The sequence below is a fragment of the Thunnus thynnus genome, chromosome 21, assembly GCF_963924715.1.
Source record: "Thunnus thynnus chromosome 21, fThuThy2.1, whole genome shotgun sequence".
NCBI classification, from domain to species: Eukaryota; Metazoa; Chordata; class Actinopteri; order Scombriformes; family Scombridae; genus Thunnus; species Thunnus thynnus.
In genome coordinates this window covers 18,288,599-18,308,135 of record NC_089537.1, presented here as the reverse complement: position 1 = coordinate 18,308,135, position 19,537 = coordinate 18,288,599, and the positions used below count along the sequence as shown (strand labels likewise).

Genomic DNA, 19,537 nt, shown 5'->3' with positions numbered 1-19,537 from the left:
TCCCTGGGGCCCTGGTAATCCAACCCTGCGTTTCAGAGGAACTGTGGCTGATGAGATTGTTTTATAGGAGCTACATAATGGAATTATATGTCAAGCATGGACGGGTCATGAGATGATGGACCCCTTGCCACAGATGCGTCAGAGGTCCCCTGTCCTACAAGTACAACCCCAGACACACACAATACACAAAAGTGTCATGATGGCCATTTAGTTGCCTGTGTTATTTGATTACAGCCACCCATTATTACAGTGAAGTGTTGTTTTCTCATCATGATAGTGATGTTGATGTGCTGCTGCATACACTGAATGAGGAGCCAAATACTGCTCACATGAGGGTTTAAATGGGCCCTTAAGTATATAAGCTTCCATGGGTCACTGGGCCTGTGCCCTGTAGCCCTGTTTTGTAAGCCATCCATGATGTCAAATGAAACACTATTACAATGTCATTTGGCAGATGCTTTTATCCAAAGTAACATACACATAAGAGTTAACACAAGCAAGCATCTAGTCAGGAGAGAACAAGGTGAGTAAGTGCCATAAAGCTAAGTTCAGGTCTGACAGGAGGTAGGTGGGGACTCCATCACTATCACTCACTATCAAATAATAAGCAGGACAGATTTGTTGAACAAATGAAAACTTACAGAGCGAAGAAGAGAAAGAGAATAGTTTCTGCTGTGTGTATTTCATTCATGTAGCCTGTCTGTACTATTGTTATTGTTTGTTTTGTGTAAAGGACTTTGTAACATTGCTAATGAGAAGTCCTACACAAATAAACTTTATTACTGTCTTTAAAATCATCAGCTGAAAGTGTAAAGTTTCTCTGTGCTAAATGAAAATCCAATTTTAAGGGGTGGGCCTACGAGCATGATTTGTGACATCACTTGTCACTCAACTGGTTTAGAATCCAACAATATTCACATTCATCCAATATTCATCTTACACAAGTGTGATGTTGAAACTTGAAGCCTCCAGTGCACAATCACTGAGAATGAACTTTACAGTGAAGTAGACATCTTGTGTCCAGCTGTTAAACTTTCAAAATAAACATTTGTTATTAGATTCTTGATTTTTTAATGAGGGAGAAGGAGTAGATGTCATTTTAAGGATTTTAAAGAGGTACTGCACACTTAAACGTGTTTTGCGCTGTAAACTAAATCATATGACTGTACTGTAATGAAACCACAGACTGTATGGAATGAAACACATCAATAGGCTACTGATAATCATCAATACAGACACTGACACCAAATTTATTTTAAAAAATCGGCATTTCATGGGTTGAAAGTGGCTCAATATGTCATCTGTTGATAAGATAATTTAACCTTTTTTGTGGGAAAAACCATATCAGACACAAATTATTATCATCAAACTAGAGTATTTTATATACACCTTAAAACATGCCTGGAGAGGATCTTTAAATAATATACTGAATCCCTTTTTAGTCAGAGTTTGTTCCGCGGAGCTGACTCGAGCGACAGCGCTGTGATCACGTGACGGCGAGAGGAGCAGGGTTTTTTCACACTTTTGTAAACAACATGGCGACTCAGGGACTGGCCCTGTTAGCCAACTGATAAAACCGGATGAATACTGTGCTGTCAAACATTCAGCCTGTTTTTTATGTGTGTGATAAACGTCAGCGTTTCATGTTAGACTGCAGTGAGGTAACACATCGGGCACATTATTAAGTTCGCCCCCGAAACGAAAAAGAGCCGGACCGACGAGCTGTCAGGACTGTTTGACAGCTAGACGGTAACATTAACGTTAAGTCGTTAGCATTGTTAGCTTGCTGAACAAAAAGAGCCTCTGCATCTTGAGCATAATGAGCTAAGGTGCAGTAAAGTATGTGTGCTTGCCGACTTAAGTTTGCAGAAGAAGTAGTTGCAGCATGAAGAAGTAGAAGTGTTATATGTCGCGGAAATATTCTGAATTTCCGCTAGTGCAGAGCTTTGTTTTGCTGCCGTTATTACCATTTCCTGCCTGTATATGTATCACACACTCAATATCTCAATAACTTTTTTCGAAGGTAAATCCAAAACTGTTTGTTTTTGATGTGCTCTCCCTGCCAGGCCCCCTTCAGTCTATGGGCTCTCAGTCCAGTTCTGGGATGTCTGGTGGAAGGGGCTCTTCCAGTGGCAACCCAGTTGAGCAGTCTGAAGCAGGAGAAGCAAACCAGAGCAGCAGCAGTAGCAGCAGCAGCAGCAGCAGCAGCCGAGGCCGCAGGACGGCTGACAGGCAGCCAGGAGACAGACAGCCAGCACCAGAGGAGGACGTTGACTTAGCAGAAGTGCTGGCTTACCTACTGAGGAGGTGAACTGGGGGGGTGTTTATAGTTTTAAACACACTAACAGTGACACAACTCATGACAATGTTGCCCCGTTTGTTGTTTGTTGATTTATTGTTTTTATTCATGTGGATAACTGGACAAATGTTGATATCATGACATCACAATGATTCAAGATTCAACATGTTTATTGTCACTCCGGTTATACAAGTACAATCATGTGAAATACTTTGGCTGCAAGGCTCCATTACAGAAAAACAGTAAATACATATATGTATACAGTGACATTAAATATATTAACAAAATATAAAAAGCAATAAAATATATTTGAAATATATATATATATATATATATATATATATATATATATATATATATATATATATATATAACATATATTTCATATAACCTTTATTTAAACTCAAAAGATAAAAGAAAACAGTCAAAACAAGTATAAGTACAGTTAATAAAAGATACAAGATATAAAAACAAACAAATCAATTAAAACAAGTATATAGATGATAAAAGATACGAGATAAACAGATAAATTAAAACAAGTACAGACAGACGTCAAGTGGTTGGTGATCATAGATTTAAAATGTCCAAGAGTTACTAAAGTGTAATTTTTTAGGGTGCTCTGCAAAGAGTTCCAGGCAGTCGGAGCATAAAAACAAAATGCAGATCTTCCAAGCTCACTACAAACTCTAGGGACTTGTAGTGAAAGCCAGTCATTAGACTGAGTATGATGTGGTCCATAAGACCAATCTAGCATAGATGTGATACAAGATGCTAGCTTCCAAATAAGGGCCTTGTAGATAAATAAATACATATGCTTATCACGTCTCTCAGACAGAGAAGACCACCCAACTTTTCGTACAGAATACAATGATGAGTGCTATAAAGATCTCCAGTAATAACCTAATGGCAGAATGGTAAACAGCATCTGAGGGCTTGAGAGTAGAGGCAGAGACATGCCTATAAATCACATCACCAAAATCCAAGACAGAGAGAAAACAGCTTCAACAATCTTTTTCCTACAAAACATTGGAAAGTTAGTTCTATTTCTATATATATATATATAAAAAACAATTTCTTGTTGAAATTTGTTAACAAGATTGTCTATTAGAAATTTGAATGTGACTTTGTCAACTATCCATATGCTAAGGTATTTATATTCTGTAAATTTCTCAATATGGGATCCTTGTACAGTGGAAATATGAAAGTTTTTGCTACCATTACCTCTAGCTTTAGAGAATAACATAAACTTAGTTTTATGTGCATTCAGTACAATTTATGATCATTAAGTGGGAAGGAAAGGAATGTTGCAGATTCTCCATAGCTAGCTGAGCAGAGTCTGCAATACAATATCATTCATGTATAAATGTGCATGGCAGTTAGTTAACAATGAAGAAATATGATTAATATAAACTGTAAAAAGAACTGGACCTAGAATTGAGCCTTGTGTAACACCCTTAGCTATCAGTAAAAACTCAAATAGTTCCCAAGTTCACTGACTGGTGCTGATCAGATAGGTAATTCAGGGAACATACATAGGCACTTGAACTAAAACCAACATTACTTGATGTAAATATGTAAAAGCAAGGAGTAATCAACAGTGTCAAATGCCTTGGAGAAGTTCACAAAGATGGCGGAACGATGTTTTTTCTCATCCAAGTCGCTGGCAAAGTCATTCACAACCAAAGTCAAAGCAGAAACAGTGCTGTGCAAAAGCCTGAACCTGGACTGATGCGGACTCAGAACAGAGTTTGCAGTGAGAAATTCCTTAAGTTGACAATTTACAAGTGAATCCAGAATTTTAGCCAAACAAGACAATTTAGATATTGGTCTGCCCACTCAACATGTTTAAAATGATAATGGAAATGCCAGTGGAAAAGGGCTATATGGGTTGGGGTTTTTTTTGTTTTGGGGTTTTTTGTTTGCATTTTAAGAAATTATATAACATAATAATTAGTTACTGAGCATAAACAAAAAAATCAAAGAAAAAAGACAAAAAAGTAGTGAATAACATAACTGATTACATAAATATTAATTCTTATGATATATTTGATTAAACAGATAAATTTAAGTCAGAGGATACATTATAGGAACAACAACCAGGTATCATGGATACACACACACATGCATATATACATACACATACACATATATTCACACTCACATTCTTGTGTATACCCATGTACAAAGAGAAAGACATCAGTACAATTAATATATTATTATTGTCTTAGTTATCACATCTAACGGGAGGTTAATCAGAAATATTGTATGTTGTATACCTCACCAATTGTTCCCATATTTTTTCTAAGGTATGAACTCGATTTCTAATTCTCGAGGTTATTTTTTCCATTCCATATATTATATTTTATATTTCCTTCCATTTGGAAATTTTGAAATGGCTCCAAAGTCTTAAATTACATTCATTAACACTTCAATTGACTGTTCAGGCTTAGATAAATAAATTAATGTGTCATCTGCATACATTGAAAATTTCTGATTTTCTCCTGCTGTATATATGCCTTTTATTGTCTGTTCTTATCTAAATATGTTGTGCCAGCTGTTCGATACATAGAACAGAAATCAGTGGGGATAGCAGATCCCCCTGTCTGGTACCTGGTCCGTATCTTAAAGATATTAGATATTACCCCATTAACTCTGACTCAGGCGTTTGGCTGCTTGTACAAAGCTTTCAACCAATTTATAAAGGTGGTGTGTAAGCCAAAGTTACTTAAGGTTTTAATATAGATAAGGCCATAGGACCTTATCAAAGGCCTTCTTAGCGTCTAGGTAACTATTCCCACAGGGACATTCTGTTTCTGAGCTGTCTCTATAATGTTTAATGTTCGTCTCACGTTATCAACAAGCTGTGTTTGACTAATAAACCCAGTTTGATCTGGATTTATTTGTTGTGGTATAACTTTTGCTAGTCTGGTCGCTAGTAATGAAGATAGAAGTTTATGATCTGTGTTTAAAAGACTGATTGACCTATAGGATGAAAAATCTGTAGGATTTTTACCTGGTTTATATAACATTGTTATAATAGAGGAGTTCCACGCTGCTGTCCATGTTTCGTTATCCAATGCCCAATTATAGGCTTTACATAGAAATGCAAAAAGGTCAAACTGGAATTCTTTGTAAAACTTGTTTGTATGTCCATCACTTCCAAGAGACTTATCTATTTTATTAATATGATTATAAATCTCCTCCTCTGATATTGCCTACGTAAGTGTGATATTCTGTTCTTCTGTAACTTTAGGTAAGTTCAGCTTTTTGGAAAAACTGCATTAACTTATCTTTGTTTACAATATTTTCGGCAGCATCATAGAGACCCTGGTAATATTTTGCAAATTGGTTTGCTATCTCATTCCAGCCCCTTATTATTACCTTTTTATCCTTTTCATTTACCTGCATACTGATGCCTTCTTTTGCTGTTTTTAAGTTTGTAGGCCAACACCTTAGCTGCTCTGGGGCCTCCATCATATGTTCTTTGTCTTACAATGGACAGTGATTTTTCTACTTCCATATTTAAGAAATCATTCATTGCTGCTTTAGCCTCTTTAAGGTTCTTCAATACTTAGGTTTCCCTGGATATTTATGTACTTTTTCTAATTTCTTATGTACTTATGTACTTTTTCTAATTTCTTATGTACTTATGTACTTTTTTCTAATTCCTCAATTTTCCTTTCAAGTGATTTTCTTACATTTGGTTTTGTTTTTTCATAAAGGAGGCATAGGCTAATATTCCACCCATTAGAACAATCTTTGCCCCTTCCCATAACATTACTGGATCTTCTGTATCGTTATACATTATATAGTCTTGTAACACTCTTTTTAGCTTTGTTTTAAACTCATTTTCTAAAAGGAGGAAGTTATTAAATATCCAATTACCAGCACCTTTTCCTTACCTCTCCTTAATGTCATTTGTGACAGTGCATGATCTGATAAGTGTATTTGGCCAATTTTATTACTTCAACTTAAAAGCGCTATATGAGTTGCTTGAGTGAAGGTCAGTACATGAAAAATGTATACTGTTACATCACTTCATCACTTAATAAGTGATTTAATTGATCAGTACATCAATTTATGATCTACTGATCGCCATAAATTGGTGATATCTAAATGAGATTTTTAAGGTACAGTACCAGTCAAAGGTTTGGACACACTTTTCATTCAAGTGACTGGGAAGGTGTGTCCAAACTTTTGACTGGTCGTGTAGATCTGTCAAATATGCAACCTTTTATAGAGGAAAGTAAAGTAACACTTGTCACATCTACAGTAGCTGCTGTGAAGGTGACTTGTAATCGCTCAGTTTACCAGACACTCTTTTAAATAGAGGGAAAGTTGGCAGTGTTTTTCACCTCTCTGTTAAGTGAACAAATAATTGAAACATCACATTACATTCCAATGCTGGTACAGCCTAGTGGAGGTCGGGAATTTCCCATTCCAGTTTGATTTTAATGCAGTTAAAGAGACGGGGGAAATTTCTGAATATTCCCTCTGTTAACAACCACTTCCAAAAAAAATGGTTTTCAACACTTGGAACTGATCCATGACAGTAGAGGGGCCTCTAGTAATAACACAGCAGAGGAGTCAGAACTAGAAAGTACCTGGATCTGTAAGCGTCAAAATAGAAAAGTAGCACTCTGGCTTCTCACTTCAGTTAGCTTTGAACAACCCTGGAGCGAGCCACTGGTCCTCCATCTGTTAAAGTGGAACTGCTCAGTGGAGAAACAGTACAAAACGGTTGCTGTACCAAAGCAGCCTGTAGGTAGACTGGTGTCTGGGCAGCAGGACTGCAGCTGGACTAGTTACATTCTGAATGACTAATTGATTTGTGGATGTGATTTTTCAATATTACAAGGATTTATTTTGACACACAGTTATCAGCATTTGAGATTTCTGTTCCACTTTTGCTCGCTATGCTTTGAAATTCTTATTTATGTTGCACACATTGCTGTAGAGGGTTAAATAAATTTGATCATTTGTCTCAACCTGGATTGATTTGTTGTTAAAATGATGTGTTTGTGCAGGGGCCAGGTCAGACTGGTCCATGGCAGTGGAGCCACGGGGCTGCAGCTGGTCCAGTCATACTCTGACTCTGATGAGGACAGTGATGGAGCCTGGGAGGGTCGACTGGGTGACCGCTACAATCCACCAGGTAACCTACTGACACAAACAATTTAATCAGAATGTATCTTTTGTATGTAAAATGTTTGTTGTCAGATGTTAACTTATACTGAGACTTGTTTTTTGTTTTATCTTTCCAGTGGACACCCAGCCTGACACAAACGAGTTGGACCGCAGTGAGATCCGAACTCAGATCCTGTTGGCCACGGCCTCCTCTAACCTGAAAGGCCGACACAGTTTCACCCACATGCTAACAGAGGTCAGACCACAGATATACAAACTAAAAACCAGCAGTCGTACTGGAGACCAGGCTAGAGTGCAACTGGCAAATTGCTAGCATTAAAATAACAGCAAGAGGCATGAATTAACATTATGAGGATTTGTTTCCATAAGTTTCATTTACAATTCTATGAGAATATTTTGAAATAAGTAAGAGCTCTACTTTTACCATTTTGTCCAAAGATTTTAATCACTTGTTTGTGTTGGACGGACTGTAAATGTGGACCAGCTTCATCATGTTTTTGTGCTTGTGCTTTGTGCTTCTTAGAGAGAACAAGGCAGGTGTAGAGGCTCCAGTTTTTCCCATGGAGAGTGCAGTCGTATCCGCACACAGTAAGTGTTATTAAAGCTCTACAAACCTTCAAATATCATTTCATACCAAATTACCAATAAGTGACACTATAAGTTATTATGAAGCTCTACAATACACCACACATGATGTTTACAAGAGGACTCGTGCTGCTGTCTGTCGAGTGATATTGACCCTTGTGTTCCCTCACAGTTTCCTGCCAAACGATGTATCCCATAAGGATACATACCAGCAGAAAGCCTTCTGTGGAGTGTACAGCGAGGATGGCAACATGTTCCTCTCTGCCTGCCAAGGTAAATATCCCGATATCCAACATGAGAAACCCGAGGAACTAAATCATATCTGAAAGCGATTCTTAGAGTTTGTTTAAAACTGCTCAGACTACCAAATTATCAGGGCCATTTATGTAGTGTCATGTACAAAATGGGGTCAGTCACAGAGAAGTTTTAACTCCTTAACTACATAACTATCTGACATCAAACTAGTGTAAAACAAACTACATAAATACAAATTTGCCTAATTTGGTAGCATCATATCATATTCATTTATTTTCATTACTATTTTCCTTGAATTTTCACTTCTTTTTTAAGTTAAATTGCTGTTTTTTGTAAGAAAACAGTATAAGTCATGAACAACAGGTCTTCAAAAGCTACCACAGCCACCCCCTAAACTATTCAATACACATTAAAAACATGCTAAAGACAAAATGAGTGTGATTGTTATAACATGACAACAAGGAAAAATTTAATTTTTTACATGAACTCTTTAGATCCTTTAAAATAAATCCAGCTATGATTTAATTTTAACTTTTTTTGTTGTTGTTTCTTCTGTTACTCGCTACAGATCAGAACATCCGCTTGTACGACACCAGCAGGGGGCGCTTTCACCTACAGCAAACAGTGAAAGCGCGAGACGTTGGTTGGAGTGTGCTGGACGTGTGCTTCACCCCAGATGCACAGCATGTGCTCTACTCTAGCTGGTCTGACTACAGTAAGGCTACGGGTCGTGTTAGATACTGTATGATGTAAGGAGGCCAAAGAGACAGTCATTATAGTGTTTTGCTTTCAAGTGTTGTGGCTTGGACAGCTACTCATTCCCCAAGAACCACACACGTTACCCATGTTTGACTTTCAATAGTGTTGCAGTAACATCAAAACAAATCAGATGCTGGCCATTATAACTTTAACATAGCATTTGCAAATTTTTATAATTTACCTTTTATGATGTTCATACCAATTCATAAGACATGCTAAATATGACAGTGTATCTCATGCTACCCATAAATCTTTGTGTTTGTATTCTCACTCACTGTATGCATCTCAGTTTGCCTATTGGAGTCACTAAAATTATATTGTTTTAAGGGGCTCAAAGATAAAAACAAACTTAATTGGACATGCTTATTGTGACTGTGAAACAAAAAATCTAAAGAATTCCCTTTATAATTTACAGTAATTTAATGTTCTCTAATGTTAACACTAATAATAACTCCTCAGCTAACTTGTTGGTGCATTAAAAAGCACTGGAACTACATTCAGGGGCCCGTTTATTAGGCACAACTAGCTAAAACCAAAGCAGTCAAAAACAACAATTTTGCAATAAATCCCACCTTCATGAAGGTTAGTTTTTTTAACTGGCAACTGTTTGTGTATTTAAAGACCAAACTGACTTCTTTAAGGCAGAGTTAGCCAAACAGGAGCTATATTTGTACTGTAGCCTAACATTAACCAAAGCCTCAGGAAATACTGGGCATAGGTCTTTTTTAATGTTTACTATTAAGACTATAAATAGACTATTATTAGTTGTGTTCCGCTATCAGTTACATAACATGTTGTTTTACTCATCTGTTCCGTCTGTCTCTGTGTCTTCTCCACAGTTCATTTGTGCAGTATAGATGGAGACAGTGAAAACCACACCGCCCTGGACCTCAAGTTAGTGTTTCCCTCATAGTAACTTATAACATTACGGAGCAGGTAATCTATCATTCCCTACCAGCTGGTCCTCCTCCCCCTTCATTACCACCTGGATGAATGATGCTGTCAGAACTTGTCACCTCAACATCCATCCTCTCGCTCCATGTGTGTTACTTTGTTAATTGCAGAGATCATTACGACCCATTTTCAACAAAGCACTACCATTAAACTCACAGTCCCTCTAACAATAGCGTTGTTCAAGAGGTGATGCATGCCTTCATCAAGCTTTTTTTGGTGTGAGATTGACAGCGTAGTTGTAATTAAATAATGGTGCTATTGCTGCGGTGTCAACCTGCTTGTGTGTGTGTGTGCTGTTGTGCTTTGTAGTCCAGATGAGAGGAGGTTCTGTGTGTTCTCACTGGCTGCATCCACAGATGGCAAAGAGATCCTGGGAGGGTGAGTACAATTTGCTTTTATGTTTCAAGGCGGTGACAGACAGAGCTGAGAGCAGGACTGAAGTCTCTTTCAGAAATGTAAATTCAAGCAGCCCTTCTTGTTCTGACAGCTGTCTGCTCAAAGTGGAAGTTGAATACACTTTTTCCTTCTTGTAGCCAGTGTTATGAATACTTTAGTTTGGAAGACAAGTACCTCATATAAAACAGACTCAATCCAGGCAGATCAGTAGCATTAAACCACTTCATTTGAATTTGTCTCCTTTCAGAGCAAATGACGGCTGCCTTTACGTTTTTGATCTTGAGCAGAATAAGCGGACGTTGAAGGTTAGTGTGTGTGAGTGCATTTGGTGTTTTTTGCTTTGCCTGCAATGTGTGTACCTGAACCTGACTCATGCTCACCTCTGTCTGCTTGTGCCTCATCCTGCGGCCAAGGTGAGCCGGACATTAACAGACCAAAAAGTGCGCCGGCTCACATAAAGTTTAACACCGCTCTGCTGCTGTCTGTAGCAGCAGAAAGTCCAGCTCCACCCCACCATGGGACAGGGGAGTTAAACCCACCTCCCTCCTCCTCCCACAACCCACCCTCTGCGTAGAAGTCAGTAGCTGACCTCTACCATCTGCTTCATCACTGTCTTAAGTTCTTTCTCATTCTGTCCCTCCATTACCTCTGCGTCGGTGTGTGTGTGCTTTATCTCTGAACTTCTTCCTTCTGCCCAATTGTGCTGTTCTTTCACTTCCTCATGTTTATTTTTCATATTGTTAAAAAATCCCATGAAAAAAACAAAACCAACAATGAATTGAACCAACTGACAAGTCCAAGTCTGATATACAGTAGTTTATTTTTCTCCATTGTTCTTCCAAACACAAAATGAGCCACACTGTTGCACTGGTTGACATGTTCCTTTATAACCATGAACACACACACTGTAGTTTATTTGAAGTCAACGTCACACACACCATCCTGCTGCAGGAAACACTCACTATAGTGCCAAATACATGGATGAAAATAGTCCTCAACTAAAGTAGTGTTAACCTCTGCTTAAATAATGTTTGCTAAATACTACACTAACCACCTGTTTTAGGAAATTACTGAATCATTTGAAAAAATGAAACTATATTTGTGACCATTTTTAAAGGTGTACGCCTTCAATAGGAACCAGTGGGTTTTGTGGCTGAGTGCCGCAGACAGGATAGAGAAGTCAGAAAGTATTGAGAGGTTGACTAAAGTATTGTTGGTTTTGGTATTTTTATAGGATTTATTTACAATAATAGAAAAATAGAATATTGCCAGCCTTTTCATTTAACAGAATTAAATATTATACAGACTACAGTAAACTTATTATTGTCCTTTTTCTAAACTTGACACTTTATTCCTTTTACATTCAAATTTACATTTAATTAAAATGATGGAGTGGCCCTCTGTTATTCAGTCTTGAAGGTAGACTCATCAAGTATTTCATATGTACATATGTGTCACTAAATGCAATGACAACTCTAATAGAGGGATACAGTAGCTCAGTTAACATTCACTTCCTGTGTAGCTACGCTTCCAAAGCTTGTTTGTAGCACTGACCTGCTCATCTGCTGCAGAGAACTGAACATTTATTTGTCCAAGTTTCACTGTGCTGGCTCACGAATCCTACTAATGTTCTACAGTACACTCTACACAGACATGCACAAGTACACAGAAGAACACATTTTCACATAAGCCTTACTGACGTGCACGCCCTCCTCTCTGAAATAGACTTTTTCTTTTACGTCTCTCCCCGTCAGATTGATGCCCACGAGGACGATGTGAATGCGGTGGCGTTCGCAGACAGCTCGTCCCAGCTGCTCTTCTCTGGCAGCGACGACGCACTGTGCAAGGTGTGGGACAGACGGACGCTGCGGGAGGACAGACCGCAGCCTGTCGGACAGCTGGCCGGCCACCGAGACGGCATCACCTTCATCCACAGCAAGGTGGGGGAGGGGAGAAGAAGAGAGGAATACTGCGGGTGTTTTATCAGTCTGTCAATGAAAAGTTACGGGTAGTAGAGTTTGACTGATGATTGGAGCAATTTTTAGAGAGTTGATCAATTTAAATGCCTGCGATTAAAGTACCTCATCAGCAGCCGGATCTCCTGCTCTAGTCCTATATATTTAGTTATTCATGTCACTATTTTCTTTTATAAATCTGATCATCCCCACTTGTGTCGTGACTGTGCTAGGGTGATGCCCGCTATCTGATCAGCAACTCGAAGGACCAGTCCATCAAGCTCTGGGACGTCAGGAAGTTCTCACCGAAAGAGGGGCTGGCAGCCTCACGTCTGGCTGTCACCCAGCAGAACTGGGATTACCGCTGGCAGCAGGTTCCCCAGAGAGGTGAGGAAGGGAGAGAAAGGAGCCACTAGTGGGAGGAAGGAGGGGAGAAGGGCAAGAGGAGGACAAGCGGGGGAGAGGTCACATGGAAGAATAAAAGAGGAGGAGATTAAAGATGAAGCGAGGTTATAAAAGAAGGGAGAGAGGGCCAATGACAGAGAGGTGAGACGTGAGAGTGTGTGTTGAGAGTAAGGGGATACGACAGTTATAAAACCATGGTTGGGGAGATGAGTGATTACTATTACAAGTCAAAGAGGAGGGAAGGAGTAGAGGAGAGGTGAAGGAAAGGAGCTCAGATAATGAGATTGAGCAGGGAGAAAGAGGGCGGAAGGGGGGGAAACTACTTTTTTAGCTATATCGTAGATGTTCAGGATGGAAATCGTACAAAACTCAGCTCAGTTATATGATTACTTTCAGGTGCCGAAAAAAGCATAAAAGTCTCTTAAAAAAATTTTGTTTCTTTACGTTTTGGGCCTGTTGTCCCTTTCAGCCCTGAAGAGACACAAGCTGACAGGTGACACCTCAGTGATGACCTACCGCGGTCACGGCGTTCTGCACACCCTCATCCGCTGCCGTTTCTCTCCAGAGTTCAGCACAGGGCAGAAGTTCATCTACTCTGGCTGCTCCACTGGCAAAATCATCAGTGAGTCTCAACAATCAAATCAATCCAACAACTCTTGAGTTTTTTGTGGGATTATGCTGCATCTGTCCTCACATTATACTGTATGTCTTTCCTGCAATGTGTAGTTGTGTTATTTCGTATCTTCCACCAAGTGTGTCAGTCATTAACCTTTTGTGTGTCTGTGCAGTTTATGACATACTGACGGGTACCGTGGTCTCCAAACTGTCAGGCCATGAAGCGTGTGTGAGGGACGTCAGTTGGCATCCGTACGAGGACAACATCATCAGCAGCTCTGTGAGTGCAAACTGTTCGACTGGAGATAACATGAAAATACAACACTTCAGAAAAATTGTAAAAGGATTGAATAGAGCAGCATTAAATTACAGTATTTCCTCTAGTAACGGAATATCAAGAAATTAAGAGAAATCAGAGAATTTTATATGTTTTCTGGTAACAGTTAGAAATCAAATAGACTATTTGTGGAAATAAAGTAGTTATTTTTCTGTATATTGCATTAAATTGCACTTTTTAGCAGTTTCTATCCCCGCTGTAGAGGATGCTTCTGTTTTTTCTGAATGGAAAACAACATTTTCTTATTGTCTGCCGTTTAGTGAACTCAGATTATTGACATAGCCACATGGTTATTGCAAAATGTGAGGTCATTCCCCATCTCTGTCTACTTTCATTTTCTGTCATCTCTCCACTGTCTGCCAATAAAGGCAGAAATGTCCAAATTATAATAATAATTTTTTTAAAAGACATACTTACATAGTTTGTTAATTACAGAAGTGCACTGTTCAGTGATCTTGCGTAACTTTTTTTTTGTTGTTTTTAAGATAGTTGTATACTTGCCTCAAAAAAATGCTCTGCTTCAGGAGTTTGCATCAAAGCCTATTATTTATTTGATTTAGCCACTGTAAAATTTAAATGTTGAAAGGTTTATCCAACAGTCATGATTTATTGTTGATTTCAGTGCATCAAACTACAAAAATGATGGAAAACACATGTTACATGTGTAACTTCAGGTCTCAGAGTAGTATGGGTGAGATGTCTCATTAGGGGATACGCACCCCTTTGATTCCTCAGAAGCATTTATCTCATTACACCAATCCTGATTGGCTGGTGATCACAGCGTCCATGTCAGGTGGTTCCACCTACCTTTAAACAGCTTACGCTACCATGCAGGTGTCATTTAAAATAAGCACCTCTTCTTGCTTCACCGCAGCAAGAAGGGTTGTCTGGTGAGACATCTCACTCATATTACTCTGAGAACCAGGGTTACGCAAGTAACCTAAAGTTCTCATGCATAGTATTCGTTTGAATGTTTCACTATGGGATATGGAGACTCCCGCATTGCCAGGCAAGCTTAGCTCAGCAACCACCAGCACTCAAACAGTAGTACTCTAGCCCAGTACTGTGTGAGCTACACAGAGAGCAGAGACATCCAGTCTATAAAACCAGACAAAAGTGAGGGGCAAAGACCAGCTCACTGCTGCACAAATGTCCTGAATGGAAACCCCTCTAAACAAAACCAAGGATGTGACCAGACCATGAGTGGAATGAGCTTGCAGGCCTGCTGGTGCCTGCAGTCCCTGGCCCGTATAAGCTAGAGCAAGCGCCCCCACAACCCCGCAGGAGAGCCGTTGCTTTGTAATAGGTTTTTCAATATGGGGATTAGCCCAGGATACAAAGAGTTGGTCACCTCTCCGAAATCTCTTAGTCCAGTCCATATAGATGGGCAAGACACAAACTGGACACAGCATGTGCAACTGCTGTTCTTTAGGGGAAGAAAAAGGCGGTGAAGAGAATACCGTGAGCCAACAACCTTGGGCACAAAGGCGAGGTTAGGTTTTAGTGACACCCTGACATGCCCTGGGGCAAACTGAGTATATGAAGGGTGCACTGAAAGCATGTGAATATCACTGACCTGTTTAGCAGATGCTCAGCAACGACACTGTCTTCAAAGACATATGTTTCAAGTCAACCTCCTCCAGTGTAGAGATGCACTGATACTGATACTGATATCGGATATCCGTCCAATACTGACTCAAATAGCTGGATCAGGTGTTGGTGACAATAGGCCGATCTGGTATTGAATACCATTCAATAATACCATTATTACTATGTATTTATTTGTTACATTTTGTTAGAAAAACAATGTTTAAGTCAAGCCTGATTTTACGTTACACATAAAAGAATGATCCCAGTCTCTTCCACGCCGTGAGGCATACAGCTTATTAATGAAACACTGGTATCACATCGGTACTTGGTATTGGCCAATACCCAAAGCCCAAGTATCGGTATCGGGACTGAAAAAGTTGGATCGGTGCATCCCTACTCCAGTGGTTCACAAGGAGGGCCAGAGAGCCCATCCAAAACCACCGCCAAGTCCCGTGGGGGCGCCAGCGGCCTGGAAACAGGAAGGAGCCTATGCGCCCCTTTCATAAAACAGCCGACCAATGGATGTTGGCATGCTGTTTTACCATCAAACCCCACATGACATGCAGCAATAGCAGCCAAGTACACTTTAGTTGGAGAAGGCTTTGTGTGTGTCAATCAAGTCCTGCAGAAATGACCGTGCATTGAAAGGAAACGTGTCCCTGCCTGAGACACCGCTCCTCAAACACCTAATATTTACAGTCATAAAAAGACCTGCTGGAGGATGCTCTAGCGCTATGAATGGTGTTAATTACATTCTGAGGCAGCCCCACTGTGCTTAAATTATACCACTCATGGGGCAGGCTCATAGAACCAGGCATTCCGGATGAGGTTGAAAGAGTGTACCCCCCGCCTGGGACAACATGTCCCTGTGCAGCGAGAGTTGCCACGGCTGTCCACACAACAGTTGATAAATCTCCACCAGCCAGTGCACTGCTGGCCAGTGCAGAGCTATTAGAATCAGTGTGTGGCAGTGCTCCCTCACTGTGGACAGAGTGGGGAGTATCATAGCCAAAGGAGGAAATGCATACAGGAGGATGGGTGGCAGATGTGTGCGAGCACGTCCACGCTGAGAGGTGCGCTTAATCCTCGCATTGAGAAGAGCAGTGGACACTGTGCGTTTTCTGTTGTCGCGAACAGACCCACCTCAGCCCGGCCGTAATACATCCACACTTCCATGCGCCACAATTACTGGGTGCAGAGTCCGTTCTCCGTATAGTGTCGTGCCCCTGGTTAGCAGCCAGGTTCAGGACCCCCGGGATGTGTTGCTCTCAGAGACAGGAGTTGCCTGCTTTGTCGTATTGTCTGTTCTCACCAGGACATGGTGCCCACTGAGAAATGGGAGAAAGTGCTTCAGGGTGAGAAACACCGCCAAGAGCTGCAAATAATTTATATGGGACTGCTGGAGACCCCTGCTCCAGAGGCCCCTCACAGACCAGTCACCCTGGCGCACCAAACGTAACAGAGATGCATGAGTGAGCATCCTGAATTTGCATTTTCTGAGGTATTTGTTCAGAGATCCAGGATAAGGTGAATTTCACACCCCCTGTTTGGGGGACCAGAAAATACCTGGAGTAAAATCTGCTTTGACTCTGTTCTGTTCGAATTGCTCTCTTTTCTAACAGCAAGAGAATTTCCCCCTGTAGAATGCGAACCGACTCCTTCTGAGCCTGAGAATATATTATGCCTGAGAAGCAAGGAGGAGTGACAGCAAATTGAAGCCTGTATCCCCGTGATATTGTTCTCAGCACCCAGGCTGTGTGCCCCCAATAATTTTGTTATGGGGCCCTCTAGCAGAGGAACGCGGCCGTAGCCCCAGGTCTGGATGCCGAAGTGAAACATGGTTTAATGGTTCATTCAAGACATGTGATGGCGTGCTTGTGTGAACTGGAGGAGAGACAAGGGTCACTGTTTCCACAACACAGACTCTTTCCCTCTAGGCTGGGACGTGCCAGTGCCGCTCTGGCGTCGCACAGAGCAACGGGGAGTTGGGGCTGGCGAATGGGGAATGTCCAGCTCCATCACCAGTGGGGAGAGGGGGGGCTGTCAAACCGAGGCCGCCAAAAATCTAGCCGTGGCGTGGCTAGGTGAAGAGCACTCCGGTCTATGATGAAGGCCAAGGGGTTGAAGTGTATCTAGGTAGCTAGAGCCCAACGACAGAGTGTATGCTCTGAAGCATGAAGAGATGCGTGAATGACACCTGTGTCGTAGCACAAGCTATTTAAAGGTAGGTGAAACCACCTGACACAGATGTTGCGATCACCAGCCAATCAGGATTGGTGTGATGAGATAAATGCTACTGAGGAATACTGAAGGGGGTGTATCCCATAGTGTGACATCGGAACGAATATTATGCATAAGAACATGTCTTTTCCCATGAGACAGCATTGCAGCCAGAAAATTATTAATGTGCTTCCCAAATTAATGAGACTGAAAAGCAGCGCAGAGACCGCAAGTGCAGCCTTTAATGTCAAGACTCCACCTATTTTTAACTCAAATAAAATACAGATTTCAGCTTTAAAAAATCCAGAAAGAAAAAAAAACATTAACAAGACTGAAAAAGTTAAGAAAAGCCACTGAAAATTTTGGGAAATTCAAATCAGAGCCACTGTGGCAAACCAGTAAAACATAACAGGAAAAATTATTTGTGTCACATTTTTACCTCCCCCGTCTTTTATTTTCTCCACAGTGGGACGGAGCCGTTCGAATGTGGGTGCACAAACAAACCCGTCCTCTAGAGGAGAGAGAGAGGGAGAGAGACTGACAGACAGACAGCAGGAGAAAGGCCTTGAGACAGCGAGAGAAGAGTAACAGGAACCGATGTCAGAGGAAGTGACATCATCACAGATGGGGGACGAGGCCAGCCTAAACGGAGGAAGGCAATAAGCTAACAAAGACTGAGAGACACTTAAATATCTTTTAAATTCAATGCTGGATATTAATGATTACAGTTATAGCGTGGTTGTGATGTGTTCATTTGGAAGGCATTGTAGCCTTACATTGTCAAATGCAGATTAGGGCACAGTGGGATGGCCTACTTGTTTGCTTTTTTTTTCCCATTGTCTTGCGCAAAATGAACAGGCCAAAGCTTTTGAATTTGGCCTGAAACACTTCACGCCAAACGTGCTGAAGCTCAAAAATGCAAAGCACTGCTTAATGAGCTATTGAAATTTAATGGTAAGTTAGTTATATGAATAAATCAATGTTGGATATTGCAGGGAGAAACTGATGATGATAATTCTGTACAAATGTATAGTATTTTAATGGTATGTGTGTTCAGGGAGTGTTTAGGTTGTTGTCAGCGTGCTGATTTGGCATCAGTTTTGACTTTCCTGGTATGAGTAACATAAGCTGTGTCCCACTTCAGGGGCTGTCTGATTCAAAGTCCACATTTAGAGACCAAATATATTCTAATAATCCAGTACATTATTTGTCAGTTGCCCAAAGTCACAACTTCTAAACCTGGCTATTATGTAGCTTTCCTGAGTTTACCATTGGTCCACCACTTGGTCAACTTCATGGGGTTCAACTTGTCTCAATTCTAAAAACAACCTCTGAATTTATCCACAGTAGTGGTCTAAGGTCTTATTATTGATCCTGGGTCAACTCTGTAAACACAAGCCTGAGTCGACAAAAAAAAAAAAAATATATATATATATAAGTAATTTTGTTTGCCAATATAAAAATGTGATCTGTTTAAATGATTTGAATGTATGTTATAAAATATGTCAAGGCCAGAATCCGATGAAGGGACTGGGAATGTGTGTGCGTGGATGAAAACTTGCACACTGATCTGTTTATGCAATTTTCAGGTGTTTATATCAAAGCCCATATTTCACTCCCCGTTGTTTTACAGTAACAATAAAACCTTTCTTCAAATGTATCTCAGTGAACAAGAGTGTTTTACTGAATAATTACTGTGAAGTCGGCTTTAATAATGCAAAAGTAGGACACTTAGAAAATGGAACAATTTCATATCCTGTTTGCAGTGACACTTCTCAAAAATGTTGTCACACTGAACAGATAATCACATGACACTCAATGATAATCTGTTTTTAATAGATTGTCTTTGCCTTAAATGTTTCACTCAGCTTAATAAAATTGCCAGACACACATTTGCCAGTAGCTAGCGGTGGAAGAACTACTCAGATCCTTTACTTAAGTAAAAGTACCAGTGCAGCAATGTAAAAATATGAAAAAATCCTACTTAAGCTAAAGTACATAAGTATTAGCAGTAACATC

General features: G+C 40.3%; 1 protein-coding gene across 3 annotated transcripts; it reads left to right on the top strand.

The window, feature by feature from the left end:
* Positions 1–1,510: 1,510 nt before the first annotated feature.
* On the top strand, positions 1,511–19,178 carry dcaf11 (ddb1 and cul4 associated factor 11). 3 transcript variants are annotated; one of them, XM_067577806.1, is made up of 15 exons: positions 1,511–1,749; positions 2,067–2,307; positions 7,327–7,454; positions 7,564–7,682; positions 7,971–8,035; positions 8,205–8,305; positions 8,856–9,002; positions 9,886–9,940; positions 10,310–10,378; positions 10,644–10,701; positions 12,151–12,336; positions 12,585–12,738; positions 13,226–13,378; positions 13,545–13,651; positions 17,985–19,178. In XM_067577806.1, the coding sequence occupies exons 2-15, from the start codon at positions 2,081–2,083 to the stop codon at positions 18,057–18,059; spliced, it is 1,644 nt and encodes a 547-aa protein (XP_067433907.1). In that variant the 5' UTR covers positions 1,511–1,749; positions 2,067–2,080; the 3' UTR covers positions 18,060–19,178. The 3 variants fall into 3 exon arrangements, with proteins under 3 accessions (XP_067433907.1, XP_067433908.1, XP_067433909.1); XM_067577807.1 differs by having other exon boundaries at positions 1,511–1,760; XM_067577808.1 differs by lacking the exon at positions 1,511–1,749 and adding an exon at positions 1,810–1,829.
* The last annotated feature ends 359 nt before the right edge of the window (positions 19,179–19,537 follow it).

Coding starts and splice junctions, on each gene's coding strand:
- dcaf11 (XM_067577806.1), top strand. CDS start 2,081: ATGGGCTCTCAGTCCAGTTCTGGGATGTCTGGTGGAAGGGGCTCTTCC. Junction 9,941..10,309: donor CACACCGCCCTGGACCTCAA/GTTAGTGTTTCC, acceptor TGTGCTTTGTAG/TCCAGATGAGAGGAGGTTCT. Junction 12,739..13,225: donor GCAGCAGGTTCCCCAGAGAG/GTGAGGAAGGGA, acceptor TGTCCCTTTCAG/CCCTGAAGAGACACAAGCTG.